General features: G+C 44.5%; 1 protein-coding gene across 1 annotated transcript in view; it reads right to left on the bottom strand.

Moving 5' to 3' along the window:
• Positions 1-15,376, bottom strand: part of LOC139419709 (deoxycytidylate deaminase-like) — a 35,401-nt gene that overhangs the window by 12,838 nt on the left and 7,187 nt on the right. Inside the window, exons 3-4 of the mRNA XM_071169694.1 lie at positions 11,506-11,641; positions 4,180-4,296 (exon numbers count right to left, since the gene is read on the bottom strand). Coding sequence (XP_071025795.1) covers positions 4,180-4,296; positions 11,506-11,641 — 253 coding nt within the window. The remainder of the gene's footprint in view (positions 1-4,179; positions 4,297-11,505; positions 11,642-15,376) is intronic.

Here is a 15,376-nt window from a genome sequence, read left to right as displayed (position 1 = left end):
GGACACATTGGGATTAACAACAAGAGTACCTTTAAAATGATATAAGACACATACATGTATGTTTTAGGAATTGTAATTATGAGATTTGTGGTTTGAATTTGGCGCCCTCTATTTTCACTGGTAGTTGTCATATCGATCCCGGTATTGGGATTGCAGGCATAACAAGTTAAGTAATTCAGAAGAGAGGAAGGAGGGGGTAGGGTAGCTAGCCATTTGGGACCAGACTAAAACTTTAGAACATTTCAAATCATCCCACTCTCACAAGAGTGGTAGTGGAAGTTGGTGTGTGTGTGTGTGTGTGTGTGTGCATGCCTGTGAGAGCATGTGCCTGTGACAGACACATCCCAAAGTGACAAGATGGCAGAGATGGATGGCAGGCAGGCGCTGGGGAGTCAGTCCAAGCCCAGTAGACTGAGGAGGCTCCCATGAATCCATGTTTTAAGCATCCGTTTGACCAGCTACGACGGAGAGGAAAGAGACCAATATCAGGCGAGGAAAGCAAAAGGAAAAAAGGAGAGGGGAGACTAATACGTGGCAGTCGAGAGACCGAATGAGAAAGAGTAGTGAGAAGGCAAGGGAAATCTGAGGTGAGGAAGAAAGCAACCTCTCGTTATTTATGGGATGAAATTAAACTAGTCCGTCTAAAACACATCCTTCAGAGGGGGTTTGCTTAACGACCATATAAGGTCAGGGCTCTGTGCAGGAAAGTCAAGTTCCTCCACACCGATCTTTGACAAACCATTTCTGTATGGACCTTGCGTTCTGCACAGGGACATTGTCATGCTGAAACAGGAAAGGGCCTTCCTCAAACTGTTGCCACAAAGTTGGAAGCACAGAATCGTCTAGAATGTATGTTGCAGCGTTAAGATTTCCCTTCACTTGAACTAAGGGGCCTAGCCCAAACCATGAAACAGCCCCAGACCATTATTCCTCATCCACCAAACTTTACAGTTGGCACTATGCATTTGGGCCATGGAAGCCCATTTCATTAAACTCTCAAAAAGTTGTGTGCTGACGTTGCTTCCAGAGGCAGTTTGGAACTCTGTAGTGAGTGTTACAACCAAGGATAGACAATATTTACACACTACGAGCTTCAGACGTTTCCACTCCACAATAACAGCACTGTATATATAGTGCATCTACCTCAAATACCTCCTATATCTGCACATTAATCTGGTACTGGGCCTCCCTGTATATAGCTCCATTCTTGTATTTTATTCCTCGTGTGTTACCATTTAATGTTTCAACTCTGCATTGTTGTGAGGGGTTGTAAACAAGCATTTCACAGTTAAATCTACAAGAGTTGTATTTGGCAAATAAAATGTTAGATTTTTTATTTGAAGTGACTTACAATAGCAGGTCTTGTAATGGGCCAGTGATAAACAGGAGAGGGAGAAACTATGGAGGAGCATTCCAATGGGATTAGGAAAGCAACAAAAGTCCTCCAGATTAGCTAACGGGAATACAATGGGAGCGGGGCCACTGGGAGGAGAGGGGTGAAGAGGGGCAACCAGTGAATTAGCTACGTAGACTCAGAGGACGGATAACCTGCTAGATTGTAATTACATTGTTAGGACAGTGCCGTCCGCTTGTCAACATAAATATTCTTCATTTTCTGTACAACGACCTTAAGATGGATAATGATTCCTCAATTCAAAGTCCATACTGAGGCGTTAAGGCTAAATGCACCAACGCATAACTGAACTGAGGATTGAGAAGAGATAGTTTGGCGCACTTCACCAAGACAGCGCTCAGGACTAAAGACATAACACTACCGGCGCGGGAGTCAGGCCAGGCTACAGCACTACCGGCGCGGGAGTCAGGCCAGGCTACAGCACTACCGGCGCGGGAGTCAGGCCAGGCTACAGCAGCAGCTTCCTCACATTAGAACTGAGACTGGCTGAGAATATAATAGATGAGGCTGATTTGGGAGGATTTATACTGAAAATAGTTACGTACCATTAACTGTCTGGTAACGGAGGGGTGGAGGAGAGAGGGGTGAGTAAAAGTAAATAATTGGGTGAATAAAAGAGCCAGTGAAAATGGGAGAAAAACAGGATAGAAAAAAGCCAAAGATAAAAAGGTAGAAAGAGATTGGAGAGAGAGTTCTGGGTGGCTCCACACGAATTGTGCTGCTTCTCAGTAACCATTTGAACTCCAGTCCAAAAATAAGCCAACAGAGATTTGTTCAAACGTTGATTGAATGGGTGTCCTGCTGGAGACTGAGAGAAAAGGAGGGGGAGCGGTGAGAATGATAAGACCACAGTGCCCCCTAAAGCCAAAAGAGTACACCTCTTTTTCCCCTCCATCTCTCATCTGAAGAGCCTGTGTATTGAGGCCAAGAGGGTTTCGTTCAAGGCGCACACCAACACACGTTGAGGGGCCGAGAGGCTAACGTTCAAGGCCTTGCAAACGTTACTTAAAAAAGGACTCGGAGGATCCCTTACCGTTCTTAGAGAGCTGAGCTATTCGTCGGTACGTGAGGCGCATTTATTAAAACACACAAACGACCCAACGGCCAGGCAGAATGGCGCACAAACACACAGAGAGCAGCCCACGCTGTAGTTTAACATATTCCCTAGGTTTCAGAGGTTGAAACGCACTCTCTTTGACACCACACATGGAGAAGTTCTAATCAAGGCTGAATGGAAATAAGCCCATTTCTAGAGTGAGAGATTAAAACCAGACGAACAGGTGCAGCGCTAAGGAGCGCTGTGGAATTGAGCCCAACTGCCTTCCGTAGGCCTATCGGATTCACTGACACGTTTCACGGTAAATAGCAAACACATCTAAACACATCTATTGCTAAATCCTCTGATTCTCCTCATGCTGTTATAACAGTGAGACAGATAGATAGGAGAGAGAGAGTTGGGGAGAAAAAGGGAAAGAAAGAGAATTAGTAAGAGATCCAGAGAGGGAAAAAGCTTTTTCTAGTGGCGGGGCGAACAGTCATCACACGCCACCTTTGTGAAGCACGGCACTTGTTGCCGTTAAGTTCTCCTCTTGAAGGTGCAGGTGAACGGGAAGTGGTGTATAAACTCCCTCCTTAATGAAGTAGGAGCCTGGAGAAGGAGCTTACACCCCACTGTGCCGGGGAGAGGAGAAGGCCTGGCAAGGTAATCAGAGTGAAATAGTGTGAGTAGGAGAGTGTCGGAGCTATGAGTATGCATGCCTGCATACATGTCAGTATATATAGCTCTGTGTGTGTGTGTAGGAGTTGTGTGTGTGTGTGTGTGTGTGTGCCTGTGTGTCTCACTTCCTTCCGTATGCAGCTCCAGGAGGGCCTCTCGCCTAAGGAGCAACAGCAGGGGTTTGTGGGAAGATAACGGGGGAGGGAAAGTTTTTCGAGCAAGGGCAGAAAGCGGTAGAGAGGGTGCGAAGGAGAAAGAGGAAAAAGAAGCTCCGCTTGCTGTTTGTGTTGTTGTTTGAAAAAGGCGGAGGCTGTGGAGTATAATCATCTCGCTTTCTATCGTAGGTGGGAGGGAGCAAACGAGGGGTAGGGGTACGGGTTGTACCCCCCCCCCCCCCCCTTGAAACCTTGTGCTCCGTTAGGGGTCGTCCCCAATCCCCCGTGTGACGTCGCTCCCTCGCCGAGCATACTGTCGGAATCACCTTGACACACAGACTGTACCACGGCACATGCACAAGGGGCGTCGATGATCAAACGCACCCAACACACTCTGCTGACAATCTGTTGAGATTGCTCTCGGGACAATCACCGCAGTTGAATTAGTATTCAAAAAAATAAAAATAGGACTGCCATTTGGTAAACAAACACCGGTACAGGAGGAAGCTAAATCAAAAAAGACTAGCAGATACTAGCAGGCTGTTGTGTGTCTGCCCATCCATCAAAGCTATCCCGTCAGCGTTAGTCTAACACCTGCATAACTGATACTGTACAGAGTGAATACTGTATGGTACTTCGGCTAAATACAATGTCAGGGAAGCTAAACAGCTATGCATTGTGGTTGTCAACTGGGATGTATAGAGAGAAAAGATAAAGGATGTGTTTGGTGGAAGGAGGAGAGGTGTCTCGCTGTGAATAGCTGAGTCAAGGACGAGAGAGGGAGGAGTGTGTGTGTCCGAGAGAAGAGGTATAGAAAGATAGGAGAAGTGTGTTCATCTGCGCATGTGGTCATCTGCACATGTGTGTGCGTTCATCTGCGTGTGGGGTCTCACCTGCTTGGATGATGAGCTTGGCACACTCATTGCAGGGGAACAGAGCCACGTACATGGAACAGCCCTTCACATCCGCTGAGTTCTTATTCATGATCGCATTCAGCTCCGCATGGCACACTGGAGGAGAGAGGGGGAGGAAGAGAGGGGGATAGAGAGTAAACCCACCAGGGGTGGCAGTGAATCAAAAACAGACGTATTAATATGCAGATAGAGGTTTCCTAGTTCCAACAGCTACATACAACTAATCAACTGGTCTAGGATCAGTTCCCCCCCCTGTCCATATAATCTCATTCATTCATTGATCTAAAAAGGCTAAACTGATCCTAGTTCAGAAATTCCACTTTGGAAAGTAATGTGCTGAGTTGAACAGATGCCTCCACTCTCTCCTCCACCATGGCAGACATAAAATGACTCATTCCTAACGTTAATTATGGGAAATTGATTGCCCCATCAGCGACGGTGGCCGATTATGGAGCACCACCACCACCCCACAACTGTAGTGTGATTACCATATCCCCTCACTAGCCCCATGCCAGCCAGCCAACCTTGTCGATTTGCTTTGGCACAACAGAGCACGGCACGACATGCACGTTGGTCCTCTGTTCTCACAGCAAGCAGGCAGAACTCATACGATCAGGCCCATTCGAGAGAAAGAGCCATGGGATGGTTCACTTGGAGAATTTGTGCAATCGGTTGTCATGGCAACATGTATTTGTTGGGGAACATAAGATATTATCCTGAGCACTGTTTAATGTTAGTCACTGGTCTCAGTTACTATTAGAGCAGTGGTAGTTACCATTACCACCACTGGTCTCAGTTACTATTAGAGCAGTGGTAGTTACCATTACCACCACTGGTCTCAGTTACTATTAGAGCAGTGGTAGTTACCATTACCACCACTGGTCTCAGTTACTATTAGAGCAGTGGTAGTTACCATTACCACCACTGGTCTCAGTTACTATTAGAGCAGTGGTAGTTACCATTACCACCACTGGTCTCAGTTACTATTAGAGCAGTGGTAGTTACCATTACCACCACTGGTCTCAGTTACTATTAGAGCAGTGGTAGTTACCATTACCACCACTGGTGAATAGCGTTAATGAACACTGATCCGCACTGTGACCCAACAGCCAACCCCCCTTTAAAACTGCTCCTGAAACTGACTAATAATGTGGACCTCACAAAAGCCTTCTCTGGTCCCAATTAGCTGCAGAGTCAGTTACTTGAAAACAGGTAATTAAATGACCCATTTGTGCTCGTAAAAAAAATAAAATCAGCTGAGGTTTACCAGAATGGCCTTCCCAGGTAGAGGGCAATTATACCCAGTAACCATGAGACCTTCTGGACAAGAGGGATGTTAAGAAAGTGTGTTAGTGTGTGTGGTCTTGGCTAACAAGACTGCTGTTCCTTGTAATTGCATATTACAGCCTTTATTACAGCCAATTATCTCCCTTTGAAGATGATTAGACATCTTCTACAAGGTCCCCCACCCCCTTTACCCAGTTTCACAAAGAAATGGCTATATAAATGTTTTTTTTTAAAAACGTTATGCTATGACCTGGGCAGAAAATTTCCACAAGGACCTGGATAGTGGCAACCCTAAGAGGGCTTTTAGGATACCCCTGGATGGGGTGAAGAATATATCCTGTGTTTGAAGATAAAATATAATGAGATTCTTCCTTCTAACGAGAAGAGGATACAGAGCAGAGAGCGAGTGCATGAAAGAGCGAGGAAGAGGGGAGAGAGACACCCATTGGCCAGAAAGAGTGGGTGAGAAATAGATTAGGGGAAATAAGTGATTCTTCACCAAGCTTTGCTAACAGCACGAGAAGACTTGGGCACAACTAAGCATGTTGCCCAATATATTCCATCTGCAAAAACGTAAACATATCTTTATAAAAGAGATTGAGATAGGTAGGGAGAAACTAGACAGGAAAGACTAGGGTGTTTCTCTAAACCCTTCTAAAATTATTCTGAAGTGGACTGGAGGAAGAAATAGGCCTACATCCTTTGAATGTAAAAAAGGGCTGTCTGGATATTCGCCAACTCATTTACTTTCGGCGGTTCGCTCTCCCTCTGTCCTCAACTAAGCAACCCCCCCTAACCTCTGCATATTAACTGGAGACATCCTTAAAGCGTCAGGTATCTCTCCACACACACACACACACACACAAAGCTTCAGGTCTTAACTCAAACTGCTTTCAATTACCGATGAGACAAAGAACTCAAACTGCTTTCAATAACTCCTTCAAAAATTAACTGGGCAGTTAGTTTGACTTTCCATATTTTTCGTGGAACCCTCTCTCCTGAACTCAGGAGATTAATTATCTGGTTCCCGTGGCGATTAGAAACGGCTGTGATGAAACAGTGACGCGTCTTACGTACAGTCTGTCTGGGAATGTTGGAATGGAATATTCTGGAACACCTGTAGCCAATTGCATGTGGATGTTAGGCTGCCTGTGACCCAATAGAATAGTGTATAGGGTTTCTGTAGGAAGACAGAGGGAGGGGTCTGGAATTGAAAGGATAGACTGGAGTGCACTGAAGGGTTAGGACTGTACATTGTCAACCTATAAAGCCCTGCAGAAGTTTCTATAAGGCTACAATTGTATTATCTGTAGTAGTAGTAGGCCTTGGGCTATTAGGTAAGAGAAACTGTACACATGCAAAGTGTGTGTGTGTTTGTGTGTTCTGGCAGATGGTCAGTTAGGTGCCCTCTGACCACTGTAGCCAATTAAAGAAGCTATTGAGAGGTCAGAGGTAAAGATTGGCCACCTGTCAACTGACATGGAGTCTTGTATTTGCATGCACCTTAAAAAAAAAAAAATTAAAACGCACCATGTCCGAATACCTATACTAGCGTACTACATACTTAAACTGCATACAATACATGTACTCATCGTCAAAAACTATTTAGCGCAAACAGTTTAGTAAAAAGTATGCAGTCTGCAAAAAATTAAAAATAAATAAAAATGCCACGACCGCAACGCAGTAGCAGACTGGTTGTAGTAGGTGGGGTGGGGCCGAGTGCGGGTGGATTTGAAACAATTCAACAAACATGCATCACATTAACCAGCCTGATAATAGCTCACTTCCAATTTGATTAATTTCTCTAAACTCTGAATGGAATAGGTATGGAGTTATAGGTCTACTCAGGCTGGTTATAAGCAGAGCATCACATTCAACCTATACCGTAGGTAAATATTTTCCACTTGAACATATTTATTAGTGTAACCAAAGTGCTGTAACATATTAAATCAAACAGCCTAGTATAGCTTACATTTGAAAACCGCCACAGAAGCTTCGCTATTCGGCATCTTCCCAATTAAGTTGCTTAGTTTTGTTGTTTGGCTACTGAAAGAGAACGGGGCCCATCACTCGCATCTCACCTCTTCCAATGCATTGTGGAAAAGTGTGCATCTAATTTTACTAGATAAAGAGCTGAGATGAGTATAACATCCTGACATTTAAACCATCAAAATGTTTAAAAAATGCACATACTATAAAACATTTAATTTGTGTGTCTTTGCGTCTTTTGCGTCTTTGCGCTGTTTCACGCTATTCGGTTTCAGGTAGCGCATCCCCTTATCTAATTGATCAGCGGTTGTCAAAGCCAATACGAGTATCTGGACATTTAAAGTATACTCGATTTTCAAAATGTCCCATAGTATTAAACTTTTTTTTCCTGCATACTCAAAACAGACAAATATTTAGGACACAACTATGGGTATTCAGACTCTCTCCCAGAGTCAACACACTCACACAAAAAAACAAATGTGCTAATATAACCACTGCAGCACAAATAGAATATTGCGGCACTACAGCCTATGGCCTATACAGCCAGTCACTCTGATTGAGACGCATGTCTTTCCTGATTCCCACAGGCTTGTCGAGTCATGTGACTTCTAAAGCTCCTCTAGATTCTGTCTACGTCTCAAACTGCACGCTATTCCCTATAGGTCCTGGTCAAAAGTAATGCACTAAAATAGGGACTAGGGAGTCATTTGGAACAGATTCTGTCTCGGCTGCCAGGGAACACCAGAGAGAGTGCCTGGCCCCTAGCCAGAGATATCACAACCCTGAGGAGACTAGAGATAGGGAGGGGGGAGATGGAGAGGGCATAGGGAGGGAAGGCAGAGAAAAGAGATTGAGGGAGAGAGAAAGAAAGAGGGAGATCAAAAGCAAAAGAAGAGTGTGCCCAGTGGGAAAGAGGCTGTAGAGCCAACCGACACAGCAGACAAATAGAGGGCTGTTAACTTTGCTACATCGGCTCAAGCAATTACATGGCTATTCCTGTGTGTTAGTAGGGAATGAATGGGTTGGAATAAGGCATTAGGAATGAACCGGGTCGGGAGCAGGACAGGGCTACGGGCTGAGGACCGAGTTTCTATTATTCCTGGATAGTTTTGCTGAGGGAGGGAGTGTGTATGTCACTGCCAAGGGAGCGGTTTAACTTCCTCTCCTCTCATTCTCACAGTCTCTTTATTAACAGTACTTAAAGAACGACTCATCTACAGAACAGAGGCAATAGTTACTGAGGAAGAAAAGGGTTTTCTGAATGAGCTGTTAGAAAAGGTAGAAAGGGTGGACGCAGTATTAGTCTTTAAATATACTGTCTTTCTCTGTATATTACAGTATGATCATACATTCCCTCTAGTTAAACAAAGTGGGACAATGCAACATATTGTGATATTATAAAAGGTAGAAAGTCATTTCTGAGAGACACTATTTGTAAGGGGGGGGGGGGGGTCAGGAAGAGTTTAAAAGATCAACCCCCCCCCCAAAAAAATTGACAAAATGCTTAGTGCTTTGCCTCTTCACACCCTCACCATGGCAACCGCTGATAGTCTCCCACGCTGGCATCTGCTGCCCACAGTCTGCCAGCTGTGCCCTCAGCCCTCTCGATCACTCTTCCCCCACCCCCCTTCTCTCTTCTAAACTCCATACCTAAACCCATTCAGAATAGTCTAGCTTTTCCCCCCCAGAGTGGCCTACACTGTATATAAACAATTCAATGTGTCAGTGTCCTACTGTATGCGATTGCAGTAAAAAGTAGGACTCTGAAAAGCCCTAGGTAAAGAGACCGGATTTAGGAAATGAAAATCTGGGAATGTAATTATTTATTTTTACGGGAGGGTGTTGGGTATAGCTGCGCAAAAATAATTTTGAAAAAAAAGTGGCATGCCCTGGAACTATATTTAACTATAAATTTTTGCTGTAGTTCTTTCCAATACTTGTATTAATTATAAGACACAGGATTATCCCTCCAGTTCTCTTAATTTTAGCCCATCTAGTAATTCAAAAACCACCCAAGTCTGGTAGCCTATGCTGTTGGAGATACTTTCTAGCCATGGTTATTCATGAGATGGTTACAGTGCATCACCAATCAAACGTTATAAAAAGGTCCAACAAGGACATTTTTCGTGGACAGGCCACCAAAACCGGGGACTGGCTGTGGAAAACGGGGACGTCTAGTCACCCTAGGTATCTCTAATAGGTTATAATTGCATTTGATTAGTAAGTACTTATGTACTAGGGATGTACTTGTTTCACTTCAAACTAACTGCCCCCATTGGTCCTATTACCTATCATGAGCTCTCAAGGCTTACAAGTCAAACTTTGAAAATACGCCAGTCATGGCTGGCAGAGTCGGGTCTAATATCATCAATATCAGAAGTTGGAAGAGAAAACACTACTAGCAAGTTCCCTCTAGGTTGTGTGTGTACATTCACTGAGTTTTGAGAGGACAAGGAGACTAACTGGAAGTTGGTGTCCAGCGCCCTCTTCAGGTGAAACTGTGTCACTTCTAGTTCAGACTTCCAAGGACTGAGACAAGAATCAAGATGTCCTTGTAGAACAGAGGTATAGCTACTGAATCATTTCACTGTAAAAGCTCTTTCTCTCACAAGGACACGCTCTCTCTCAGAAGTAGAAACCGATAGTACAAGCAAGCAGTTGGAGACAGGAGAGCATTCCACCTTCCATCCAGCTATTCTATCGTTTTCCCAGAAATGCATTTATTTTCCAGTGTGCCACCTGCTCTCATTTCACCCTCAAACTACCTGGTTTCCATGACAACTGCACAAAAACATCTCTTCTTTCCTTTCCCGTTCGTTGGGGTTAAGAGCACATGGCCTCCATCTTCGGTGTTACATTAAAACCCCATCTGTGCTGCTGAGTAGTCCCTCTCTTCTTTGTTGGCCTCAGCTGTGTTGTCTGCGCGGGTGATGCTTGTTTCGACGTTAAACAACTGCCTTAGCAACAACAGGGGATTGACTACTGCTTATTGTTAAGGGCTTGTCTGGTTTGAAAGAGGTTGTGCACTGTAACGAGAGGCAGCTATGAGGTGAGGCGAGAGAGAGAAATGAGGATGAGTGTGAAAAAGAGCACCATGTGGTCTTGAGAGGAAAAAGCAGGCCCAGACAGATGGAGCCTAGCGTCTGTGAGTGCGAGAGAGACCGGGCATCGGGGGGGTGAGAAAGCAGGAGTCAATCCCCGCACACACTTCACATGTTGGACTGGCTAGTACTGTTCAAGTGGCTAGTGCGATTATGGCCTAGCAGCATGTCAGTTGGGGTTCACAGTTCACGAGCTGCTGAAATGTCCGGCATGTTGCCCAGGCCTGGGTTCAACCCTTCAAATGCTTTAGTTAAGATTGATTGACCTTGTTTGGATCATTGGAACCAATGGAATAGACCCCAAAATGCTAACATCGCTCATATGGCACTCCAGAAAGGCTCAATCAAATGCTCCAAGTATTTCAAAGAAAGCTCATGCTGTTTTAACCTAGTTCCAACTTACATCAAGTTATGGAACCAGCATACACTGAGTATACAAAACATTAAGAACACCTGCTCTTTCCATGACAGACTGAGCAGGTGAAAGCTATGATCCCGTATTGATGTCACTTGCTAAGTCCACTTCAAAAATCTGTGTAGAGGAAGAATGGGGGACACATTATAGAAGGATTGTTAAGACTTGAGACATGGATTGTATGTGTGTGCCATTCATAGAGTTAAATGGGGAAGACAAAAGATTGAAGTGCCTTTGAACAGGGTACGGTAGTAGGTGCCAGACGCACCTGTTTGTGGGAAGCATTAGAGTCAATATGGGCCAACATCCGTGTGGAATGCTTTCAACACCTTGTAGAGTCTATGCCTCAACTAATTGGGTGGGGGTGCAACCCAATATTAGGAAGTTGTTCCTATCATAAGGATACTTGGTAGTGGACTGTGGTACTATAGTGATGTTCCTAGGTAGATCCTACCATAAGGATACTTGATAGTGGACTGTGGTACTATAGTGATGTCCCTAGGGAGATCCTACCATAAGGATATTTGGTATCCAGTCTGTCGTCAGCAGAGCGGGACCAGGGCAGCAGGTCATCATCACAGCCGTTGGGCATGCCGTTGTAGCCGATGCCCACTATCTTATTCTCCTGGTTAACAATACATGCTCCAACCTAGCAGAGAGAGAGATCATTTAAAGTTCAGACAGTGTGCGCATATTATTTCTCAACTGTGTTGCATCTAGACTAGAAGATGTGACTTGGCGTATCATTGGTCACCCTCAAAAACAAATGGCAAAACATTATGTATTTGGGTAAGAAGATATTTTTATACCCTAGCATGTAGGCCTAAGAGTTTAACATTTATGCAAGTATACAGTGGGCTCCAAAATTACTGGCACCCCTGGCTGGCAATGCACAAACAATACTTTAAAAAAAATATATATATAATTAGAGATACTCAAAATACCAACGTGAGAAATACTGTACTTTAATGTTTCAATGGAACCAACCAAAATCATACAATTATTTAATACAAAATGGCCATGGTGGAACATTGATTTTGTTGTCACAGAACCATTTCTGTGTGGATCTTGAGGTACGTTTTGGGTCATTGCCTTGTTGGAAAGTCCACCTACGGCCAAGTCCCAGCCTTCTGGCAGAGGCAACCAGATTGTCAGCCAGAATTGCCTGATACTTGGTGGAATTCATTATGCCATCAAATCTTAACCAGTGCCCCTGGACCTCTGGAATTAAAACAGCCCTAAAACATCACTGACCCACCACCATATTTCACCGTGAGTATGAGGTGCCTCTCCTTGTATGCATCTCTGTTGACGCAAAACATGCCGATGCTGTATCTGATCAAAACATTTTATTTTGGTCTCATCTGACCAGAGCACCTTCTTCCGGTCATAACTTAAATGACATTTGGCAAACTCCAAGCGTTTGTGTCTGTGTCTTGGGGTCAGAAAGGGCTTTCTTCTGGCAACCCTTCCAAAGAGCCTGTGGATGTGGATGTGGCGTTTTTGAAACCTGGTGACCCCCAAGACGCCACCAAGGCCCGCAATTCTTTCACAGTGATTCTGGGGGTTTTGTTGCTTCTCTCGCCATCCTCCTCCCTATCCTGGGGGGGCAAAATGCATTTGCGTCCTCTACCCGTGAGGTTTTCAACTGTTCCATATCTTCTGATTTTTTACATTTTTATAACTGCCCTGACAGTGCTCAGTAGTTTGTGGATCTTCTTGTAGCCATTACCAGATTTATGAAGGTCTACGACCATCTGTCTCTCTTGAACTGACAGTTATTTTCTTTTCTTCATGGTGTTGGATGACAAAGGGATATTGCATGCGTGTTACCTCATTATACCCTAGTGAAACAAGTGATGTAATGGCTCAATATAGTTCCTTGAGACTTAAATGAATTCAATTAAATTTCTGGTTCAATTTTGGTAGATGCAATTTACAATCATCTTTAAGGGTGCCATTAATTGTGAAACCTTGATTTGGAGGACATTGATTTTTAACTAAATCAATAAATTATTTTGGTGGGTTCCATTGAAACATTAATAAAGTACAGTATTTCTCACATGTTGGTATTTTGAGTTTCTATAATTATATTGTTTTTGCATTGCGGGTAATTTTGGAGCTCACTGTGTATGTAAGTAGAGGCAGAGCAACTTGGCATGAAGGGTGGAGGTCAATGTTCAGTGGTTTAGAGAGTTGGGAAAGAGAAGAGAGGGCTCTCCAGCTGAGAGCTAGGCCAATTAGAGATGGAGCGAGAGAGATGAGAGTGGGGGGGGGGGGGGGGGGGACGGACGGACATCAACTTATCAGGAATCACATGAAAGCACAAAACCTCTACTCCACCATAACGAACACAGTGGAACAACCAATCAGGAGGGATTCTAATCTAACTCACAAAAACATTGAAGTTTTCTAACCACTTCTTGGCTAATAATGATCGGTCATCTAACCAATGAGGGTGCGGCGGTGGAACCGTACCGTATGCCCTTCACTGTACTGTTAGTTTTCTCCAGGTGAACTGGCATAGCTCCAACACATCAAACGACCTAGAGAGCCCACCCCCCGCCATGGCTCTCCCCAGGACGCTGTGCTTTGATCAGGGCTAGAAACGCTCCGCCAGGCCCCTTATCACTTTAAAAAGACCCCCCCCCCCCCCTAGCCTCACCCCATCCATCAATACATAAACCCCCCACCCCCCCCTCCACCCAGCTCCATCACTCATATGTTAGAATGATAAAAGTGTGTCAGAGAAATGTGTGAAAGACGAAGACAGCCAGAGAGACCGAGAGGGAGAGACAAAAAGACGAGCGAGAGAGAGCGAAATGATAGAGGGTCCTTCTCGGTGTCATAGGACTGACTAAGACAAAGTCAGACGAAGCTTGAAGATGATACGTAGTGTAGCTGTTCAGATCACAGATCAAATTAAGTTCAGTCTCGACTCGCGTCCCCTTGGATTTGTGCTGTGTGCACACATGCGCCTGTCTAGAGAGCATTGCTGAATTAATGTAGGGGGCTTATTTGAAGGATACATCTGACGAGGGAAGAGGGTAGAGACTAGAGAGCTGAGCTGAGCCTTAAAACAGAGGCTGTAGCGTACACACGACCACATTGACAGAGGGAACTAAAAGGGGGGGGGGGGGAACTAAGAAACAGTGGCTTCTTGAGAGAGAGCCCACTGAGGGACAAGCTACCATCCTTTCTTGTTGGTGGACTGCGTCAACTAAGGTGGTCAGATATCAATGGGGGAATTGTGGCAAAAGCGGAAGGCGGAAGCTTCGTCCTTCGGCCCCCCGTGGCGGTCTGTAAACAGAGGCCTCGCGAGGACCCGTCGCTGAGACATGAAACGGCGCCAGATATCCCTTTCTTCCGAGAGGGAAAAAAAGAGGAGAAAATAAAGGATAGACGACTAAAGCTCCAAACCCTCTGTTTCATCCTCACACTGTTTTGATCAGGGAAGGCTTAGCTGGTTTAAAAACTTCTGTCATTCTTCTAATCCCCATCGCCTCCACCTCTCTCTCTCTCTCCCCCGAGGTGGAGACAAGACAACATCCTGAACTAGTTTAGAAAGGAGAGGTCATTAGAGAAGACTTGTTGAAATTTCCTCCCTTTCTCGCTCTCATTCCCGCTGTCTCTTGATCTCCATCATCCCCCCCCCCCCCCGTTCTTTCTGGGCTGGTTGGTAACTAGTGCCAAAAGAAAGTATTCCCACCTCCTGACTTTTTCCATATTTGTGTTACAGCCAGAATTTAAAATAGATTATATTTAGATTCTCGGTCACTGGCCCACACACACAATAATCCATATTGTCAAAGTAGAATTCCAAATCATTAAAAAATGAAAAGCTGAAATGTCTTGAGTCAATAAGTATTCAACCCCTTTGTTATGGCAAAGTTAAATAAGTTCAGGAGTAAAATGTTGCTTAACAAATCACAAATGTTGCATGGACTCACTGTGTGCAATCACGGTGTGCAATAATTGTGTTTAACGTGATTTCTGAATGACTGCCTCATCTCTGTACCCCACACATGCAATTATCTGTAAATTCCCTCAATCGAGCAGAGAATTTCAAACACAGATTCAACCACAAAGACCAGACACGCATCTCATGTGCACTCACACACACACACACAGAACAAAGCCAAGGGGACTTTAAAACAGTTAGAGTTAAATGGCTGTGATAGGAGAAAACTGAAGATGGATCCACAACATTGTGGCAAAGAGATATACTTTGGGTCCGGAATACAAATTTAGGGCAAATTCAACATCTCTGAGTACCACTTCATATTTTCAAGCATGGTGGTGGTGGCATCATGTTATTGGTATGCTTGTCATTGGCAAGGACTATGGAGTTTTTTGGGATGAAAAGAAATTGAATGGGTGAGTG

Source organism: Oncorhynchus clarkii, chromosome 10 (genome assembly GCF_045791955.1).
Source record: "Oncorhynchus clarkii lewisi isolate Uvic-CL-2024 chromosome 10, UVic_Ocla_1.0, whole genome shotgun sequence".
Taxonomy (NCBI): domain Eukaryota; kingdom Metazoa; phylum Chordata; class Actinopteri; order Salmoniformes; family Salmonidae; genus Oncorhynchus; species Oncorhynchus clarkii.
This window is presented reverse-complemented; position numbering and strand designations above follow the sequence as displayed.